This window comes from Bidens hawaiensis, unplaced genomic scaffold (assembly GCF_021521415.1).
Source record: "Bidens hawaiensis isolate Kalapana, Puna unplaced genomic scaffold, B.hawaiensis_p1.1 tig00005523_1, whole genome shotgun sequence".
NCBI lineage: Eukaryota > Viridiplantae > Streptophyta > Magnoliopsida > Asterales > Asteraceae > Bidens > Bidens hawaiensis.
In genome coordinates this window covers 545,194-567,864 of record NW_027491356.1, presented here as the reverse complement: position 1 = coordinate 567,864, position 22,671 = coordinate 545,194, and the positions used below count along the sequence as shown (strand labels likewise).

The following is a 22,671-nucleotide window of genomic DNA, read 5'->3' as shown; positions in this document are numbered from 1 at the left end:
AACATGGTTTGGACATGTGTCATGGATTTCGATGGAGACTGGGATTCTCATATTCACTTGATTGAGTTTTCATACAATAACAGTTTTCATACTAGTATCGGTATGGCTCCATTCAAAGCACTTTACCGTCGTAGATGTCATTCCACTGTATGTTGGAGTGAATCATTCAAAAGACTACTGATCGAATCGCTCAAATTCGACAAAGTCTCTTAGCCGCTCGTAGCCGTCAAAAGAGTTACGCTGATAATCGACGACGACCTCTCGAGTTTAACTTCAGCGATCGTGTTCTTCTCAAGGTATCTCCTTGGAAAGGTGTTGTTTGTTTTGACAAGAAAGGCAAACTATCTCCTCGATTTGTTGGACCTTTCAAGATTCTCGACTGTGTGGGTAGTGTGGGTTATAACATCAAGCTTCCGCAAGAATTTCGAATATTCATCCGATGTTTCATGTTTCTAATCTAAAGAAATGTCTAGCTGAGGGAAATCTCCACAAACCGCTCGATGAGGTGCGCATTGATGAAACAATGAACTTTGTTAAGAAACTGGTGGAAATCATGGATCGCAAAGACAAGGACACCATACGTAGCCTTATACCCTCAGTAAAGGTTCGTTAGGAATCCAAGCGTGATGGTGAATTCACTTGGGAGAGGGAAGACCAAACGCAAAAGTATCCACATCTTTTTTATACAGATTCATATACTTAAGTTAGGACGAAATTCTCAAAAGTAGGGAATGCTGTGACATTCGTCAATTTTTTTTTATTTGTATTTGTATTCGTTAAGTCGACCCGTTTTTTCGTTTCGATGTATTCTTGTTTATCGTTCTTTAATGATATAATATTCACGGTGATTTAAGGTTATCGTTCATTTGTTTTCTATACATTTTGTTCAATTAACGAAACTCCAAGGTTTAAAGTTTTTATTAAAATTAAACAATTTGAAAACTATTCAAGTATTATAATTTTTAGATCATTATGAACACATCTCAAAGTTAAGGGACCGAATTAATAATTTTATTTTAAATTCTGTTTTAATATAACTTCAAAGTTCAGGGGCTAAAGTGTAAATTAAATTTAAAATAATATATTATATTAATACCCACACCACCCTCCCCTTCCCGTCCTCGTCTTTCCGGTGAAGTCGCCGTCGGTGACCCAAAGCAATTCCGGCCACCATTAAAATAAATTTAAAACCTACGTTAAAACTCAATTAACTACACGTAAATCATTTAGACCACAACGGAAACCCTTAATCGTCAAGAATAGCACGTATTAACAACCTATAATATGCGTATTAATCCCGTAACCCACCGGAATATTATTAAAATTTCAATCACGATCATTCAAGACCCTACGCTCCAATTGAGCCTATATAAAGCATCTAATTCATTGTCTAAACTTGCCTACAACATCAATTTAAACAGAAATACTCTCTAAAACCCGTAATCGTTCGTCTAAGTTCGTACTCCGACCAAACTCCGTTCACCCTCAATCTGTAACATTTCTAGGAAATCAATATATGCCTTAAGATTGTTTTTAGTCGTATATAAAACACCTGACCTCTAATGTGTTGTAAAACACTCGTATTTTTCGCACGTTTTATTTACGTATTATATTATATTTTATATGTTTTAACTCCTTTTAGATAGGTTTTACATAATTTTATTCATATTGTAGGTTTTGGGTGAAAGGAAGAGAGAAACCGAGCTTTTGTAGTAGTTTACGAGCCTTTTACGCATACGTTTTCAAGTAAAAACTCAAGGCCCGGTCCGTTACATCATGGAAAAGCCCAAGCCTCATATTATAACATAACATAAAAAAGAAAAAAAACCCTAAGTGGGAAAAGAAGCTGCGATCGCAGACCAGACAGCAAGGAGGCAAGGAAAAAAAGTATTTTCGGCTTAGGGTTTGAAGGTTTTGTCGGCTAGGGAAGGGAGAAGACACAAGAACCAAGCCTCGGGATCATTCACCACTGTTTTTTACAGCCAAGAGTAGCCCCGGAACATCTCATATCCTTACATCATTTTCATTGTTCATACACTTTTAGTTTCTTGCTTAATTGTTGAATTGTTTTGCAATTACTTGAGAGATTGAATTGTTTATGATTAGAATTGATTGTTGGAAGATTTTTAAGATGATTGGTATGAGTTTTATGGTGTTTTTATTGAGTATATGCTGCTGTCCAAATATGATCATAGGCTAATCTTGTTTGTTCTACCTAGGAATGATGATTATTGTTAGTGTTTGATAGGTTTTATGGATTGTTTGATTAATAGATCTTAATTGTTATTGTAAAGTTTGATTTAGACATGAAATAGGTTGTGTTTAGTGGCTGGAAATTATATCAATTTATTGCATAAACCCCGTGTGTTGATTGATTAGTTTTGTATTGATTGATCGGTGCATTGTTTGATTCTAGACTTGGTGTTTAGGGTTTGTTTGCGGTAGGAACAACCGTAGGGTTTTGTTGCATGATTATTTGGTTAAAGTACAGCGGTTAGGCACCGTCTTTGAGACCGAGAGGTGATAAGAAGTTAGGGTTGTCTCATTGCCTTTGCATGCTAGAATAAGGATTGCGCGAGAGCGAGTTCGTTTCTTGTCAGGTTTAGGTGTTTTGAGCGATTAGTTGATCTATTTTGGTTTATGTTGAATTGTTCCTCTATCCTTGGTTGTTTAGTATTCATTTCCATTAGGGTCGAGTGTTGGTGAGACCGAGAGGTGATCCTTCATTAGAACACGTTAGCAATTGTTTCCCGGTTTGGTCGTTTTAGGCGATTTTGAGTAGTTTAGGCTTGTTGAGTGAGGCCGAGAGGTGATCCAGTGAGCCCGAGCGATCCTTAGTCGTGTCATCTTTTGGAACCGGTGTCTTGAAGTCATTCAATCCATTAGCTTGTTAGGCCTACAATTTGATTCAGACCTAGGTAGACGTTTTTCTCCATCCTAAGTTAACATAGTTAGTTTGTCGTTAAGTTTTCTATTTTAGGTAACTTTTGTCAGCCAGTCTAGTTAGTTCAGTTAAGTAATTAAAAATCAAAAATCAATTAAATATTATTCTAAGGTAGGTCTTGTCTAGGGTTAGTAATCGTTAGCGTCTTACGTGTCCACGTGTTCGATACTCGGACTTCCTAGGTCTATACTACTTGCGATCGGTACACTTGCCGGTTGTGTGTGGTTTTAGGATTTTCATTTTAATATTAAAGCTTAGTTGTGAGGGTCATTATTATAGGGTTATTAGACACACATCAACCTCAATTAACGAATTGCAAAGCTAGGGTTTTAAAGTATAATGATGAACTGGTGATATAGTTTAAGTAATTTTGTTTCTGTATTGTGTCAACTAAACAAGTTGGTCTAGTTGGTTAACTCTCTTGTGTGTAGACAGATGGACCCGGGTTCGAACCCGGGTCAGACCGTTTTAGTTTGTTATTTTTTTTAAATCATTTTCTTTTATTATATAAACCAAATAAATTTATTAAAATTGTATAAATTAAATAAAATTATTTTAAGTTAAATAAAATTATTTATAAATTAAATTTTATCATTTTTCATCTAAAAACTAACCTTTTGTTTTCGTTCCACGAAACCCGTTAATATTATTTTATTCCGTTAATACCTTAACACGCTAAAATAATTGTATTCGGGATAAATCTTATGCCATTAAAATCGATGCGTCATAAATGATAAAATTCACATATTAGTGTTAAAATATTAATTAAATAATATTAAAATAAAAATAAAATGTTAAATTACCGTTAAGGCTTCAAAATAATATCCTAATATAAATTGCCATATAATAATAAACCATATATTAAAATAATGCATAATTCCTAAAACTAAATTATTTAACTTGTTTAATTCCATTAGTTAGTTTTCAATTTTGTATTGTTAATTATAGTTCTTCAGGTTCGATCGCTTCGATTTCTTTAACGCGCTTTCGGCTTTTGTTTCTATTTCATCTTCAATTTCAAAGGTGAGTTTCTCACACCCCCTTTTTAACGCTTTTACTACTTTGGGAGTAGCATATATATCCTACCAAAACAATTGCTTAATTATTCATTTACAAACTACAATTTATATCATGGACTTGTGTGTTACTTGATTTGTTGGGTCTATACTTGATGGTTTGCACTTAGTTAGGCTTGTTTTTGTGTTTTGTATGTAAACCGAGATCATTATGGATCTCGGTGGGCTTTGGGCTCTTGTTGGGCTAGTATGTTGGCTACCTTATATATAGATCTCTTTGTTGTGAAGCCTATTGCTATGTACGATGATGATGATCTTGCTAAAATTGAAGACGATGAAAAGGCTCTCTCAACCTTAACTATGACACTATCACCTGAGATTGCTCTGGGTTTTAGAGAACTTCAATCTGCTAAGGAGTTGTGGGAGGCGTTAATTGAGGTGTATGAAGGAAACGAAGACATGAAGAGAAGTCGCCAAGACCTGCTGCGACAGAAATTCAATATGTTTAATCATGTTTTGGGAGAGTCGTTGGAAACTCAACTTCAAAGGTTCATAGCTCTTGTGACTGAGATGAGATCTGCAAGCATCTATCTGGCAACTTCTAAAATAAACAACAAGTTGGTGAACTCACTGCCCAAAAGTTGGGATATGAATGTTGCTGTTATCAAGAAGACAAAAGATCTCAATAGAATGTCTATTTCTGAGATGATGGCTACTATTAAGACATGTGACATGGATGACAAGCAACGTGCAATAAACCATGCAAACTCCTACAGTGCAGCCGGGTACAACGTTGCTTCCAAGAATGCCCTCATCTCACAAGACAGCTTCTCAATGTTTAAGGCCACTCAGCAACTTCCACCTCAAGGAAACTTCCAAATGTTTACGTCCACTCAGGGAAAATCTTCTTCCATCCCACCTCAACCAGCTCCAGTATTTTTCACTAAATCTGCTCAATCTCCGGCTGATAATGGTAAGACTCTGTCATCTGGCGTTGCTCCTGGTCAGAACTCCCGTCAGATTCCCTCTATCCCGAAAGAAACTCAAGAGAACATAGCTCTAATGACAGGGTTCATAAACTGCTACAATGCATTTCTAGTTGGTGATCTGGTTCAACCTGTAGTTGCTGCTGAGCTTGATCAAATCCATCCAGATGATGTTGAAGAAATGGATATCTCTTGGCAAATCGCCATGGCAGTGTTTCGGGCCAAGAAATTCACTAAGAGAACGGGAAGGAACAATTAGAATATGCCACACAATCAGAAGGTGGGTTTTAACAAGGACACTCTGAGATGCTACAACTGTCACAAGCCGGGTCACTTTGCTCGTGAATGTACCAACCCAGCAAAGGAAGGAAACACAGAGAGGGTGCTGGTTCCAGTGGGAAATGCTAGAGGAGAAGTTGGGGGTAGTTCGGGAAATGGTGAAAGAGGTTTGGTTGCTCAACAATTTTCCTGGGTTGATCAGATGGATGCTCTCAACATTGGTAATCAGACCGCCAATTATGCTCACGTTGAGGATGCTGAGGAAGAAAATGCTGCTGAGGAGCTAATCAAGGAACTTCAATTCGCATTCATGGCCTTCACTCCTCCCAGCTCATCTGAGGTAAGCTTTCAACCATGTTCTCAAGATTGTGTTGATAAAATTAATTTATATAAACTCCACAATGATAACTTGATTAGAGACATGGAAAGAGTGAAATCTGAAAATTTTAAACTTAAGAAAAATGAAAAAGCTTTCTTAGATAAAATAGAAGCAAATCAAAAATATTTTTCTAAGCTTAAATCTGAATTCAGCATAAAGTGTTGTCACCACCTAGATGCCAAGTAGGAAATTGCTGAATTAACCATTAAACTGGAAGCCTCCAAAATAGAGATTTTGAATTTAAATGCTAAATTTGAAAGAGCTGAACTTGATTTCAAAAAATTCGAGGGTTCCATTAAAGTAGTTAGTTCAATGATTGATAATCAGTTATGGTGGAAGGAAAACGAAGGTGAGGGCATAGGATATAGTCGGGTACCCCCACCATACAATGACAACTATGTTCGACTTCCTGTCACCAAAGAACATGAAGGAAAGGTACAGGGCATGAAGTACGGTAAACAAGATAAGAATGATAAGTCTGATCCTGTGAATACAAATGTATCCACTTCAGGAGTGAACGATTCTAACGTGTTTGCTTCATGTGCAGAGAAAGTAATTGTTGAGGAATGGACTGATGAGGATGATGACTCTTGTGTTTCGTCTAATAAAGACATTAATTCTGACGTTTCTTTAAAACTGCCTGTTTTGAATTCTGTTAGTTCGACTGTTTGTGTGGGCTCTGGTTTTAAGAGCAAAGACAATTGTGTGGTTAATTCTGTTAAAACTGTGAAATCTGATGATGTGGTTTTTAATAAGAAAGTTAAAAATAAAAAATTTGCTAAAAACTATTCACCACCAAAGTTCATTAAAGAGGGATGCTCAAATGAACAAAAGGGTGTTGAACCGAACAACATGTCTAATGGTAAACATCAAGCTAAGCGACCTGACCCACACAATAGGTCAAGACAAAAGGTTCACCACAATGATTTTTATATAAAACATCAAACTTGTTATAATTGTGAGATTCCTGGTCATATTGCTAGAAACTATCCACATCGTCCATATGTTCCTTACTATGAATTTTATCAAAGGAATATGCCTCGTGATACCTATCGAAGAAATTTCGGGCATCATAAGGCAAATCCCTTTGACAGTGATTGGAACAAGAACAAATCTGGTAGGTTTCGTCCTCATCAGACCAAGCCTAACATGTTTAGTAGAAGTGATAGAAACCATGATTCGACTTCAAAAACTAACTCGATTTCTAAATCACGGCCTGTCAGGAGAACAATTCGTCTGTTCCCTCTACACGCAAACCAGAGACTGAACCATCCATTCATACGAACAACAGTAAATCTTACAATGGTAAACATAAATGGATGCCTAAGTCTCCGGTAAAGAAGGTTTCTTCTTCCATTTTAGATAATCGAGAAGATATGTCATGGCAGTCCGTAACGAATGTAGATGAGTCAGGTGTACCCAGTGTTACTATGGGCTGGGTGCTAAAGTCTAATTAATCCCGCACTTCGTGCAGGAGCAGCTATGGAGGAATATCATCAGACCTTGGTATGTTGATAGTGGCTGTTTTAGGCACATGACAGGAGACATTTCCCAGCTACACGACATTCAAATTTTTAATGGTGGGTATGTGTCCTTTGCGGGTGGAGAAATAGGGAAGATCACGCAGAAGGGTACTGTAAGTAACGGTATTCTAAAATTCGAAAATGTTAATTTTGTTCCAGAGCTGAAGTACAGTTTGTTGAGCGTGTCACAGATGTGTGATAAAGAGTTTTCAATTCATTTTACTAAGAAAGAGTGCTTGATTTTGAAACCTGGTATCATTATACCAAAAGACTGGATTCTTGTTCGATCACAAAGAAAAGATAATGCTTACGTGATCGACATGAACAAAAATGTTCCTGATGAAATAACCTGTTTGTTTTCAAAAGTGTCTGAACATAATGCCATGCTTTGGCATCGTCGTCTTGATCATGCTAATACGAAAAATCTGAATTGTCTTGCTAAGAATGATTTGGTACGTAGATTACCCGTTAAAGATTTTGTTACTATTGAAAAATGTGTGGCTTGTGCTTTGGGTAAACATAATCGAAAAACTCATAAGCCAAAATTGATTAATACCATTTCATCAGTTTTTTAACTATTGCATATGGACCTTTTTGGTCCAGTTCATGTTTTGAGTCTTTCTCGCAGCTCTTATTGTCTCGTTATTACTGATGACTACTCACGGTTTACCTGGGTGTTTTTCTTGTCAAATAAGAGTGAAACTGCAGAACTGATCAAGAGATTTGTGGTGCTTATGGAAAATCAGCTGAATCTGAAACTGAAAGGAATTCGTCTTGACAATGGTACAGAATTCAAGAATACATCATTGAATTATTTTTGTTCAGAAGGGGGGGGGGTGCTCCGTCAATACAGTTCAGCTCGGACACCTCAGCAGAATGGTGTGGCTGAAAGGAAAAACAAGACTCTTATCGAGGCGGCAAGGACCATGTGTGATTCTAAACTGCTATTATTCTTCTGGGCAGAAGCCATCAACACAGCCTGTTATGTTCAGAATCGGGTGATGATTAACAAATCACAAATGAAAACTCCATATGAGATCGTATATAGTCATAAGCCTACTGTTGCACACTTCAGAGCTTTTGGTTGTCCGTGTACTCTACTGAATCTCGAGTCTACTCCGAAGTTTGGGGCCAAAGCTGATGATTGTTATTTTGTTGGGTATGCTGGTCACACCGCCTACAGAGTCTACAATAAGTCAACTAAACAGATTCTAGAATCCTTTGATGTTCGTTGGTTGGAAGAAAACGAGACTGATGCTCGTGTTGGTCCGGACTGGTTATTTGATTACAATGAACTCTTCAAAGCGTTCAATGTGTTTCCGGTCATCAACACAGAAACTTCAGGTGGTGCTACAACAGATACTGAGAAAGAAGACCCACATGCAGTGTCACAGAACCACTTGATGACAACCCACCCGCGTCCGTCAGTCAGCCGAAAGAAGTTACGGAAACTGTGTATTCTCCAAACTCTTCAGAAAACGCTTCAACAGTTGAGGGGGAGAGTCCTATTCGTCAAATCTTCAGGAGCACCTTGTTTCCCGATGTCATTCCAAATGAATACGTTGCCAGCACTTCGTACTCACACAGTACAACGACTTCTGGATGGAAGAATCCCCTCACTGAAGTTGATGAAAATTTATCAAACTTATCCCCTACTGGAGATGTTCCCGAACAGCCGATTCCGACAAGAACTCAACGAAATCATCCTATTGAGAATGTTATCGGCCCTCTTGAGACAGGTGTGTCCACCAGAAGTCAGACATGACACATAAACAGTTGTTTGTTTTCTTGTGTCATCTCTCAGATTGAGCCGAAGTCGGTGGAAATGGCTCTTCTAAAACCAAGTTGGTTGGATGCCATGCACGAAGAGTTGAATCAGTTCGATAAATTGAAAGTGTGGAGGTTAGTTGAACTGCCAGAGGGAAAGAAAGCACTAGATATGAGATGGGTTTTCCGAAATATGCAAGATGACACGGGAGTTATTGTTAGAAACAAGGCACGATTAGTTGTTCGTGGTTTTCTTCAGGTTGAAGGTTTAGACTACACCAAGGTATATGCTCCTGTAGCTAGACTTGAGGCCATTCGGATTTTTCTGGCTTATGCGTCTTTCATGGGTTTCACGGTATATCAGATGGATGTTAAGACCGCGTTTCTGTATGGCGAAGTTAAGGAAGAGATTTATGTGGATTAGCCACTGGGGTTTGTAGACTCTAAGAATCCTAATCATGTCTACAAATTGGATAAAGCATTGTACGGTCTTCACCAAGCTCCTCGGGCGTGGTATGCTACGTTGACGGCACATCTTCTGGGTCATGGCTATACAAGAGGGACCATTGATCAAACTCTGTTTTTAAGACCGTCGGGAAAGATTTGATTCTGGTTCAGATTTATGTGGATGATATTATCTTTGGGTCTACTAGTGCTGAACTGTGTTCAGAATTTGAAGAGGTTATGAAGAAGAGATTTGAGATGAGTTCGTTGGGAGAGATGACAACATTTCTTGGATTGCAGACTCGTCAGAGCTCGACGGGAATTTTGCTGCATCAAGGAAAGTACATTAAAGATATGCTTGCAAAATTTGAATTTCAAGATTCCAAGAGTGCCACCACTCCAATGGCAGAAAGGCCTCTTCTGTCGTCTGATCCTGAAGGGAGTCCCGTAGATCAAACGTACTATCGATCGATGATCGGGTCTCTGATGTATCTCACCGCCAGTCGTCCCGACATCATGTTTGCAGTCTATCAATGTGATCGTTTCCAGGCTAATCCAAAATTCACTCATTTAATTCTTGTTAAACGCATTTTTAGATATCTGAAGGTACAACTGAAGTTAGGTCTTTGGTATCCCAAAAACTCAGAATTTGATCTTTATGCTTTTGCTGATAGCAATTATGGTGGAGATGACATTGACAGGAAATCCACATCTGCCGGCTGCCAATTTTTAGGAGATCGTCTCATTTCATGGCAGTGCACGAAACTACAAACAGTGTCTACTTCGATTTCCGAGGCGGAGTACGTTGCTGCGTCAGCTTGCTGTTCACAGGTTATTTGGATGCAACATCAATTGCTGGACTACAGGTTGGAATTTCTTGACACCCCTATATTTTGTGATGATGATGCTGCCATAGCAATTGTTAAGAATCCGGTTCAACATTCAAAAACCAAGCACATTGATATTAAAATACATTTTATTCGTGACTGTTACGACCGAAAATTGATTCATCTTGAGCAACTTCACACTAATAACAATGTGGCAGACTTATTTACAAAACCGGTCAGAACAGCCAGATTTAATGTGCTTGTGAATTTTCTTAAAATGCTTCGTTTCGAGGCTTGAGTCTTTTTGGGTATAAATTTGTACATATATTTATGGGGAGAAAAATCAATAGGTCAAAAATAGTGAAGGTAAAAAATAGTGTGTGCGTTTTTATCATTTTATAAAAATCAAGAAGCAAAAAAAAAAGTGTGTGTGAATCAAAAAGTAAAAAATAGTGTGTGTTTGTTTATATTCACTCTTGCTTAAAATTATGTCGACTGCATATACGTGTATATGTTTTAGTCCGGTAATCTACTCGTAGATTCACAGGATAGCCATTTATCTAAAGACTGAAAGCATTCGGGGTGATTGTGACGTGTTTTGTGTTTTGAATTATTTCACATACAATTATGTCGGTAATTCCAAGTTGGAGGGACACGTATTCTCATGTGTTTGGTCCTGTTAACCACTTGTGGTCATACGGGATAGCCATTTACCTGAAAGCTAAAGAGTGACCGGGGTGACTGAGTTCTTAACATGTGTGTCTTCTAGGAAATGATATGATTATTCAGTTAACAGCTTGATGAAGCTTAAAATTATTTTCAAATGAAAATTGATCCAACATTTGGAAAATGATAGATAATTTGTTTTTGTGTGTCTAGCGGGTGAAGTTATTAAGCTTAAAAGGCCCTAGAACAATCACTGTTTTGTATGGTAGCTTTCCATGATGCGTAAAAGTTGAAGTGATATAAACTAAAATTGCTAAACTTACTGTAGAGAGTCATTTTGAAGAAATGTGCATGCCTTCATATACATCTCTCCAAAGGATAGGCAGAAAAGCAATTACCCAGTCATACACGAGCCCGTTAGTGTCTTGATCACCAAAAATATTGTATTGCTTTGCTTATCATTAAAAAAAATTTATAAATTTTTAATGTGTTATTATCTGTATATATATTTCTTAAACAAATTAGTTTTTGAAGGGCTTAAAAGGTCATACTAGAACTACAAGGGTGGGGCACTCAAGTAAGTCCTAAACACTCTGAATGAAAGGCCTGTAAGTCCGGACGGCTTGTAAGTCCAAAGTTCAACCTTAAGCCTAAAAATTTTTGTTATCCATAAACTTTTGATCAAGAACTAGGGGGTTGGAATAAAATGGGGTGATCTGGGGAAAGCCAAATACGCTTTGAGAAGAGAGAGGAGGCATCACAGGTCCATGAGTGATGTCCATCTAAGCTTTATGCCGAACTGAACCTAATCGATATCACTGATGCAATGAAAATCATGCTAAGTTCGGTATACCTGCTATCAGCCTGTCTCTTTGTGTCATAATAATGTTGAATATGAATCCTTGTGACAGCACCTTAAACAATATGATTCCATGTTCGGAACTTTTCTCAAAAAGTGGCGTTTTTGCAAAACTGAAATTTGATCCCAAATTAGATAAATATCTAGAAGACTTGTGTTTCGTGCTGTTGTTTGTTTAAGTTTATTATTTTTTAATTTTTGTTTTCATCTTGAAGCTACTCTCCTCGAAACATGTGCTCAAATTGGGCTTACTTTAATATTGGAAAACTACTTTGGGCCTTGGGATTGCATCTGGTCATCTTATAATTTGGTTTTGGGCCAAAGTTTGTATTCTGGGCTCGTCTGGTTGGGTTTTTCTTGGTCCCTAAGGGCTCTCGGCCCATGAAGTTTGGAATATAAAGGGTTTTCCAACTCAATTATTATTATTACTTTCAAAGATTGTTTCTCTCTGAAGAAAACCCATCTGGCCGAAAACCCTAATACTTTAGTATCCTAATCTAGATTGTTCGCGCTTTAGTTTCTTTGCGTTCGAGTACAGGTATGAGATCTATCGAGGATGCAACATGTTACCACTGTGGTGGTCTTAAGAGCTTATTACAGGTTCCATGGTGGATTGGAGACTTCGGTTATTTGGAAGGGATGACATGGAGTTCTAGGCTGAATTCAAAGAGTTTCCTTTTTTTGTCTCATTGGCGGTTTGACCGAAAACCCATGGTCAAACTAAGGGTTCTCGGTTGACTTTTGTTGACCGAGATCTCTTGTCCCTGACCGAGAACCCCTGTTCTCGGTGGGACTGGACAGAGATCATGCCTTCTTTGACCGAGAACTCCATACTTTGACCGAAATCTCTTTACATGGACAGAAAACAGCCACCTTGGACCGAAAACTATTAAAATACATAAATAAATCTCGTTTTAGTCCTTATAACTTGTTTTTTGTCACAATTAGTCTCTGATGTTTGAGAAATTAAAATTGGTGTTCTTAAACTCATGATTGTCATTCAAGTTGCGTAAACATTTACTAACTTGACTCGTTTGTTGCAGTAATGGCTGATCAAGCTCCTCTAAAGTTCGTTGATACTCACAATATAGCTGGATATTTGTTTGATCCTCCTCCAGCACACAAGGAGTTCAAGTCCATGATCGTTTGCCTCAATACTTGAAGGATTTCTCACGACTTACGAGAAAATTCTGTCATTTGCAAGAAAATTATCACGGACTTCTGGAACAATGCTTCGATCAACCCGCGAGGACCAGGTGGAGTTGTGTGTATTGAGTCCAAAGTGCAAAAGAAGCCGGTCGTCATCACAGAGGCCATTATACGTGAAGTGCTTTTATTTGGGGATCAACCTGATTACCCAACAGAGTACTCGACTACTGTTGTTTCTGAGGTCCTTACAAGAATGGGCTACGAGGGATCCTACCCTCCTGCAATCAAGAAGTTATTCCACCCGTACTGGAGATTTCTGATACACACATTCTTTACGTGTGTGTCGGGAAGAAAAGGGGGTTCCGATGAGATTACCACACGCAGATGTCGGCCATTGTTGCTCTGATCATGGATTGGAATTAAAACTATTCCAAGTTCGTTTTCGATGAGATGTTGAGCAATCTGAATGGAAAGAAGAAAGAGATGTTTCTTATGTATCCTCGATTTCTACAGATGATCTTTGATTCACATTACACTGACCTTGTTAGATCTGTTGAGACACTGGATATGAAGTCAATGGGACCAAATACCTTTGGGTTGATGAAGCAATCAAGAAAAGGGGCAAAGGTCGTCTATCAAGGCCTTCATGAGCTAGTTAAGTTCGGCCGCTTTGCTGAAACAGAGACTGTACCGGTGACAGCTCAGGTTGCTGAAGAGCATGTGGCGCCAATTCAGAGGCGTACTACTGCTTTTGAGATTATTTCTGATGAAGATGAGGAGACTCCTGTACAACAGTTGGAGTCCGAACACCATGACACGGAGACTGCTCCGACTGCTGAACAGTTACTAGACTTTGAGAAGTTTAAAGATTTACTTTAGTCAACTGCTTTGAAGCCTCCTCAAATAGTTGCTGAAAAATCAAGATGAAGATGTACTAGGAGAATCAGACGCTAATCTAGTTCTACGAAAAAGAAGAAAGAAAGATCCAAGATCAGGCGTTCTGATTAATGTACCTACAACACCAACAACAAGCCAACAACAACAACAAGAGTTAGCAGTTCCTAAGACTCATGTTGTTTCAAGTCCATCAAATGCTGAGCCTCAAACCCAGAAACAGATATTTGATGATATAGCTCAATAGTTTGACTTTGAGGCCGATCTTCCACATACTGATATTCCATATGGATCATCCGACCCCACCAATCAGGGTCAGTCAAGCTCCAGTGCCTTCGAGAAGATTGCCCATATTCTTGCTATGCAGGAACAATTTTTCCAGAATAAGGGAAAGGGGTTCGTACTGGAAGCTGAACCAGTAGACGTCCAAGCTTTGCAACGTCGAGTCTTTGAGCTTGAACAAGACTCAGTTGTCAAAGACGTACGTATTCAAGAACTTGAAGCTAGTAACACTTATAAAGATTCCAAGATTAAAGAGCTTCAGTCTGGTATGGAAGAATTAACTGCTATATATCTAGACCTCCAACAAAAACTTGTTCATAAATTTGGAGATGAATTCAAGAGTAGTGCTGATGTAACTTCAAAGACTCCCAATGTAGATCAAGGTGGCAGTTCTGGTGGTCGTCCTGTTGAAAACATATATGAATCCGAGACATTGAAACAATACATGTCTGCACCTCCAATGACAGATGAGAAGTCGGATCGACTCCAAAAGAAGATTATGATTATGAAGAATTCAAATCAGAATGTTGAATCCTCTGATCATCCTGATAGATTTGTTGTTAGTTTTGAAAAAAGCTTTTCAGATAAATATGGTGATCATTCTGGGGTTATGTCTTGGGGATTTGATGCTGAAAAGAATATGTGGTGGGTTAAACGAAGGTCTGGGAACACCGAGTACTACAAGAAGATGAAAGATTTTGGATCTTGGACAAAGGTGGATCTTAGTGACCTCATCAATTCATCATTGCACAATCTAACTAATGATAAAAGAGGAATTGACTTCTGGAACTTCCTCAGGAGCCAAGTGGATAGAGGCTTTCCAAAGATGACAACTGTCGAATCATTCTTGAAGAAAGCTAAAGGTTTAAAGGATCCAAAGACAGGAAAAACCATGGTAAACGTGATGTGGCCTGCAACAAAGAAGGCTACTCATATTCCTGTACCTGATGCAATACCTGATGGAACTTTAGAGAATATGAGATTCTGGATGTTCGACAGTATGACTACTACAGTCGTCATACGTTTACAGAAGGGTAAGGGGCAATACAGATTTGTTGATCCAAAGGATTTGCTCAAGCTTGGAGAACGAGATATCAAGACCCTCAAAAGACTTCAAATCATTGCTGATCCAATCTTTGAAACTGCTGCAAAGGAATACACCAAAATGGTGGCTTCTATTATCAGAACTGGTAATTGGGTAGGTGGTCTAAAGGATGCTGATGTTGATATTATGGAGTACGATTAAAGAACTAAGCTACAAACCAAGGGGGAGATTGTTGGGTCTATACTTGATGGTTTGCACTTAGTTAGGCTTGTTTTTGTGTTTTCTATGTAAACCGAGATCATGATGGATCTCGGTGGGCTTTGGGCTCTTGTTGGGCTAGTATGTTAGCTACCTTATATATAGATCTCTTTGTTTAGGGTTGGTTGGTTGGTTCAGTTGGTGGTTTTGGCCGTCTAGTATCATTGGTGTATCAGACGAGTATTGTAAGCATAGTGCTTAAGCACCCGCCGTTAATAATAACGTGTGTTTTGAAGCAGTCCTTTGTGTTCTGTGTCTTCTTGATATTTGTTCTTAAATCATCTTGTGTTGGATTTCCGCACCAACATCAAGATAAGTTGATATCATATTGAAAGATCCTCCACGGGACTTACATGATTATTTGATCAAATCTTACTTGCACGTTGTAGTCTCAATAAGTATAATCATACGCCCCCCCCCCCCCCTCTTTTGCACCCAGGACCTTTTTGTTATGGGTGGAAAATGGTCTCATTATCCGAGTATGTTGGTTGTTACCAACTGGAAAGGACTTTGCTTGCTCGATTTTTACACATGTGACATGGAATTGTATGGTTTTATTATAATATATACACAAAACTTGTGTGAACTCACCAAATATTTGTTTAGTTGACATGTATTTTATATATATGCTACAGGGACAGTCATTAGATGATGATGCATTGGAGAAGACACTAGTACTTAGGTTATATTAATAAATTGACAAGTTGTTCAATTTTTCTTATAATAAAATGTATTCCTTTGTTTACGAACTTGTGTACTTGATGTTTAAATTGATTAATGATAATATTGTCACTTAATAGTGTCACGTGTGTTTTGAGCAATATGTACGTTACACTCATGCGTTTCCGCTATAAGCCAAGGTGTTACAACCAACTATCCTATTCCATATTCACCGACCCAACATCTTTATTCGTCTTCGGCGCCACATCTTCCTCATCCGTCTTGACCACCCCGACTTCCCTTTCCGTCTTGACAACCCCATCTTCCCTCTTCATCTTCACCACCCCTTCTTCCGTCTTCGTGGTTTACATCCCATCCTTATCTGCTGCCACATTATCTATACCTTTTTCTACGATCAGGTCACAACATTTGTAATCTCAAAAAACCTTGGTCATCTTTGAACGAAATGCCATGAAAATGTATTTCGTATTTTCCAGCTCCTGATACAAAGGTCCGACGGAATATATACGAATGCCTGACGAAATAGATGTGAAGCCCGCCAGAAGAATTGATATGTTGGTCGATGGAATAGATATAAAGGCTGCAGGAATAGATATGTTGGTCGACGGAGTAGATATGAAGGCCCGACGAAATATGTATAAAGGCCCAACAGAATAGATTCGTTGGCCGATGTAGGTCTAATATTCTATATTATTATTAGGATTGTGTATTTCTTTCTGTTTTTGCTTTTAGTCGGTGTACTACGTACTTACTACGTTTATTTTGTAAATCTTGGAGAAATGGGAACTATAGGTCCACTAGGGGCCGGATCTAACAACTATTCTTGGGTCAACCAACTTAGTGTTAGCGGAATATCACACTAAGGCACCTTGGTCTCGGATCATATGTTTATGTTCGGATTTTTGAGTAAGAGTGATAGAGAGAATAGGAAGATAAGAACATGAACAAAAAGCTTGTGTTCTCATGGCATGCTTCCCAATTTATAGGATGTATGCATGAGAATGCATGTCATAACATTACATGCCCAATGGGCTTCTTTACATGGCCTTGGGCCCAAATACATATAAAAACAAGTTATAAGGCCAAAATACATACTAACAATACAAAAAACTCAATACTAACAAAATGGGCCTAACAATCTCCCTCTAGTCTTTAGTATTGGAAGTCGTCTGTGTCATACTCTAGAACGTCGTCTTTGGGTAGTGGAATCTCAACAAGTCTCTTGACAAACTTGTTGAAAGCCTCAACTATTCGATCGGTGTTCTAACGGCCAAAGTCTTCAAACGTGGGCAGTGCGAGTTGTAGAGCTTCAAAATATCTTCCTTGCTTAGCCCCATCAGCTCGTGCTTGTTAAATACACGAAGTTCATGCATATTCTTGCAATGTATGACGGCTTCACCCGTTGTATTATCCAACTCCCAGCTGATGAAGTCTTGGAAAAGGTTTGGAGTGAATGGTTCACCATGATAAATGAGTCGGCTGTCTTTAGGAGCCGCATATCTCCACATTATTCTCCTTTTTTCCAGTTGTCAGGTCGATCTCTCTTTGATTCCAGAAATTTTGGCCTTTATTTACTTCAAAATCTGCATAACCCACTTCCTGTAAATGGCGGGGTTGGCAGAGATAGCATACTCTAGCGGTGACTTCTTTAACCCCTTGATCATTGATGTAAACACCTTATCTTTCTTCTTCACAGGCATCTCGAGAGGACAAAATAGATTATGCAACTGAAATTAAACATTAAGTTCTTGAGAATCATCATAGATAACCTAAATAAATATGATGTAACACAAAGTGTACATCGTATATGCATTAAATTATCCTCATATTTATGCGAACTCCATGCAAATTCATTGTTTTTAGTACTTATTTGAGTTATTTGGGAATTTGCAGGTCCGGGCGCCCGCCCGACAAAGAAAACATGAAAAGAGGGCATTTCAGGGACAAAATACAGCATTCTGCCATACCTGCACGGCCATGCAAGCCCGTGCACGGTCGTGCTTCCCGGGAGTTTCACCAGTATAAGCCAGTGCAGGACCTGCTGCCGAGAAAATTCTAAATAGCATGCACATGCCAGCCCGTGTAAGCCCGTGCATGGCCGTGCAAGCCCGTGCAAGCCCGTTCCAGAACAGAGAAACCTGACTTTTTGGTCAGACTAAAGCAAGGGGTTAAGTTTCCATATCGAGGCACGACCGTGCAAGCCCGTGCATGGGCCCGTGCCAGACGTCCAGACAGCATATATATACATCCATTATCCTTATTTGTGGTGTGGAGCCTTATGGGAATTCTCTGAATTTGCTAGAAAATTAATGTGTGTGTGCAAGAGAGAATTCAAGGCTTCCATCTTTGTGTGATCATCCTTTCAAGTGTGCAATCATCATTCATCCTAGTTTGCAATCTTTTGTTCTTGACAATGATTTGTAAGATTACTTTGATTTTGATTGTTGTATGAAGCCTTATGGGCTAAATACTCTTGTTACTTAGATTATGTTGAAACTTTTGCTTATGTGATATTTATCTATGCATGATTTTGTCAAGTTGGTGTTCTTCAAGTTTATGACATGTTCTTGAATAGAGTTTAATGGTTGATTGCTTGTTTTAATTCCTAGTCTTGTTATTTTGATAGATGCTTAACCATAATATGTTGGAAAACTATGTGTTGAGTATTTGTTTATGAACTTAGTTTGTGTATGCATACTTTGTTTATATCATTAAGTTAGGAATGACTAATAGAAATTAACTTGTTTATGAATTTTAACAAGCATGAAACCTATCACTTGATATTGGAAAATTGTATGGTGATAACATGATTCTTTGAGTTGGTTGATGTTTGCTAGAGATTAAGGCCATAATCCTTAGTTCATATTTAGCTAATTAAAAGATTGATGTGTTTAACTAGTGTTCTTGAGCTTGTCTAATTTACATGATTTTAGGTGGTTAGTTTGTTGTTTTCATGCTAGCTTTCCTTTAATTATGAGATTAGTTAGTTTTGACAAACTTACTAATCTATGGTTATAATCTTGAAAAACACCCATCATCATATTTGTTGTTAGTATTAGGTTGCCCTGATTGGAATTTGATATTGATGCTTAATTCATGATGTTTGCCATTATCATTGTCATTATGTCACTAAGTTTAAGTGGATGCATAGTCTAAGTAGCCTTGTTTGGATTGATTGTTATTTACATTTTATTTGCTTTGTTGTTGTTGTTGTATGCTAGTTTGTTAATTGAAAACTCACTTAGATTATTTGTTCGGTTTAATCATTTACAAAGATTTAGTATCAAAAGTTGGCGTGTCCATGGATTGACACTCGGTTCTTAACGATACTTCGCTACAAACGATAGGTACACTTGCCTTTCATGTGTGGTTTGGTTGTTGGTGAAAACCATTTTTAAAACCCGAGTTGTGTGAAACTTTTATTCGAATTTTATATATATATTCGAATATGTTATGTTTTTGGCGCCGTTTTTTACTTTTGAAAATGATACGAGTAATTGATTTGCCTTGTTGATATTTTTGCTCTATGTTATTTTAGTCTATTTCATTTTTATTCATCTTGTTTTATTTTATTTTATTTTAGTTATATATTTAGGTAGTTTTCCGTGTCTTGTTTGTTTCCATTCCGTGTTTCTTTCAGGTGATGCATATCCACCACACCCGGTTCTGAGCGTGTTTCCCCCCTTTTTAAACCCGAGAGACATCTTCGAGAAGGTTTGAGGAGGAGAGCACGCGAGATCACCAAGTTCATTAAAAACGAAGTTGTGGAGGACTACGCGAATCCCGAGGTAGAGGTTCAAGAGATGGCGGATCCGAACAATCAAGGTCGCATGGATGACTTTGCCACACCGTCTCTTGATGGTTGTGGCAACAGTTTTAGGGAGCCCGAGATTACCGTGAGTTTCGAGATAAGTCGAGTATTAATCATATGGTCGAAAATTCCGTTTCTTTCCATGGCCTCTCGAACGAGGACTCTCATCCTCATGTTGCGCATTTCCTTCGATTATGTGAGAAATTCAAAATTCAGGGGTGTACGAACGATGCCATGAGACTCTGAATTTTTCCGTTCTCACTTCGCAGGGCTGCCTTGGAGTGGTTAGAGTTACTCCCTTCCGGTTCCATCACCACTTGGAACCAATTGGTTGAGCAGTTTTTTCTTCAGTACTTCTCACCCGATAAAACTGCAAAATATCGTGCAAACATTACTGGTTTTCGTGTTGATGATGACGAGTCACTTCATGCTGCATGGGAGAGGTTCAAGGCTTTGTTGAGAAAATGCGCTCATCACGGTTTGAGTCGCGGACTTCAGTGTCGTACGTTCTTTGATGCTTTATCCGGAGCACAGAAGCAAGCCGTTGATCAGGTTGCGGGAGGAGATTTCGGTAGGTGTACCCCAAATGAGGCGTTGAACATCTTGGAGAGAGCTTCTAAGAAGAGTTTCGCATATAATCCGTCTCGTAGTATTCCTTCCACTAAGGGTGTTCACCATGTCGATTATAATACCCTTGTTTCCGCCCAGTTAGAAGCCTTGACCAAAAGATTTGACCAATTGCAATCCGATCTTGCCAAATCTAGCTCTTGTTGTGGGGTGTGTGACGGGAAACACCAGACCAATCAGTGCCAGCAAGCCATGGTGGTGGAGGATGTTGACTTTATAGGTCGCCAAAACAATGCCTACAGCAACTCCTACAACCCGGGATGGAGAAATCACCCCAATTTCAGTTGGAAAGATAATGGTGGCTCTTAAAATCAAAATCAAAGTCAAAATCCCACCAGGGTTTGACCAAAATCCAAATTACCAGAGTCAACTCCAGAATCAATCTTACCAGCAAAAGCCTCAGTTTCAGGGTTCCAGCAGTAGTGGTCAGTATAGTGGGGGGTTGAAAATCTTTTGACTCAGATTTTGGCTAAAACAGATACCTCAAACAAACAGGCTGAACAGAGGAACCTTAAGATTGATGAGACTCTCCAGAAACACGATCTCGAGTTGAGGAATCAGAAAGCATCCATTCAGACCATCGAGAACCAGGTTGGACAGATTGCTCAGCTCCTCTCTGCGAAACCATAGGGTAGCCTTCCGAGTAACACTAAGATTAATCCGAATGCCGAGGCTAAGGATATTACCCTAAGGAGTGGTAGATCCACCATTCCTGTTGATGCATCGGTTTCCACACCAAAACCGATTGAAGATGAGATCGAGACTGAGACTCCTGGTTAGGTGCACCCGAGGTTAATCCCAGAAAGTACCGCACAAACCAGTGAGCCAGTCAGGACTTATGTTCCTCCCATTCCATACCCAGGCCGTTTGAAGAAGCAGAAGATGGAAGAGTAGTACGGGAAATTCTTAGAGCTTTTTAAGCAGCTTCACATTAATCTTTTGTTTCTCGATGCATTGAAAGAAATGCCTAAGTATGCTAAGTTTCTGAAAGAGGTCCTCTCGAATAAGAAGAAATTAGAGGAGATTTCTTGTGTGACTTTGAATGAGGAGTGTTCTACGATCCTTCAGAATAAATTGCCCAAAAAAATGAATGATCCGGGCAGTTTTACCATTCCATGTTTGATCGGTAGTTTGCCGGTTACTAACGCTTTAGCCAATCTAGGTGCTAGCATAAACTTGATGCCTTATTCTGTTTTTGCAAAGCTAGACCTAGGTGAGCCTAAGCCTACTCGCATGAGCATCCAGCTTGCCGACCGCTCGGTGAAATACTCAAGAGGTATAGTTGAGAATATGCTTGTGAAAATCAACAAATTTGTGTTTCTTGTTGACTTTGTGATCTTGGACATGGATGAGGATAAAAACATACCACTCATCTTAGGTCGTCCCTTCCTAGCCACTGCTAGAGCTATCATTGATGTCTGCACCGGCAGACTCACTCTTAGAGTTGGAGATGAGGAGGTGACCTTTGATATTGGGAGATCCTTGCGCCATCCACATGATCATGATGACGTGCTCTACATTGATACCATCGTATCTTGCGTTTGCGAGCACATACAGGACACATGTGAGGAGTACTCTTTGGATACTCAGTTGTATGTTAGAGGAGTTTCTGACTTGGTTAGTGGGCCTCTATTTGAGGAGTTGGTCTGTGGTGTTGACCACGAGCTTCCTGAGTGTTTAGAGAGTATTGAGGATGTTGATCGCGTTGCTGAGCCTAAGGTGAAACCTTCTGTTTTGGACCCACCATCTATCGAGCTTAAGGAACTCCCGTCCCATTTGGAGTATGCCTTTTTGGAGGATGGCTCCCGCCTTCCTATTATCATTTCTGCGAGTTTGTCGAGTGAGGAGAAGGTTAAATTGCTCAGGGTTCTCAAAAGGCAAAAGCACGCGATCACCTAGAAGATCATGGATATTAAAGGGATCAGTCCATCCTATTGTAACCATAATATCTTGATGTAGGAGGAGTTTAAACCCGTGGTGGTGCAGCACCAACGGCGTTTCAACCCTAATATGCAAGACATTGTGAAGAAATAGGTCATTAAGCTTCTCGATGCTGGATTGATTTATCCGATCGCTGATTCCCGATGGGTGAGCCCGGTGCAGGTCGTCCCGAAAAAGGCTGTATGACGGTTGTTGTGAACAAGAAGAACGAGTTGATTCCCACACGTACTGTCACGGGATGGAGAGTTTTCATTGATTAACACAAACTCAACGATTCCACGAGGAAGGATCAC

The 22,671-nt window shown here is 39.0% G+C and overlaps 1 protein-coding gene and 1 non-coding gene across 2 annotated transcripts; one reads left to right on the top strand and one right to left on the bottom strand.

Annotated features, from left to right (window-relative positions):
- Positions 1-20,186: 20,186 nt before the first annotated feature.
- LOC143630087 (small nucleolar RNA R71) lies at positions 20,187-20,292 on the bottom strand. The gene has a single exon (XR_013153094.1). It is a non-coding gene; the product is annotated as a small nucleolar RNA R71 (small nucleolar RNA).
- Positions 20,293-21,400: 1,108 nt separating this feature from the next.
- Positions 21,401-22,336, top strand: LOC143630043 (uncharacterized). The gene has a single exon (XM_077099151.1). The coding sequence runs from the start codon at positions 21,401-21,403 to the stop codon at positions 22,334-22,336; it is 936 nt and encodes a 311-aa protein (XP_076955266.1).
- Positions 22,337-22,671: the final 335 nt, after the last annotated feature.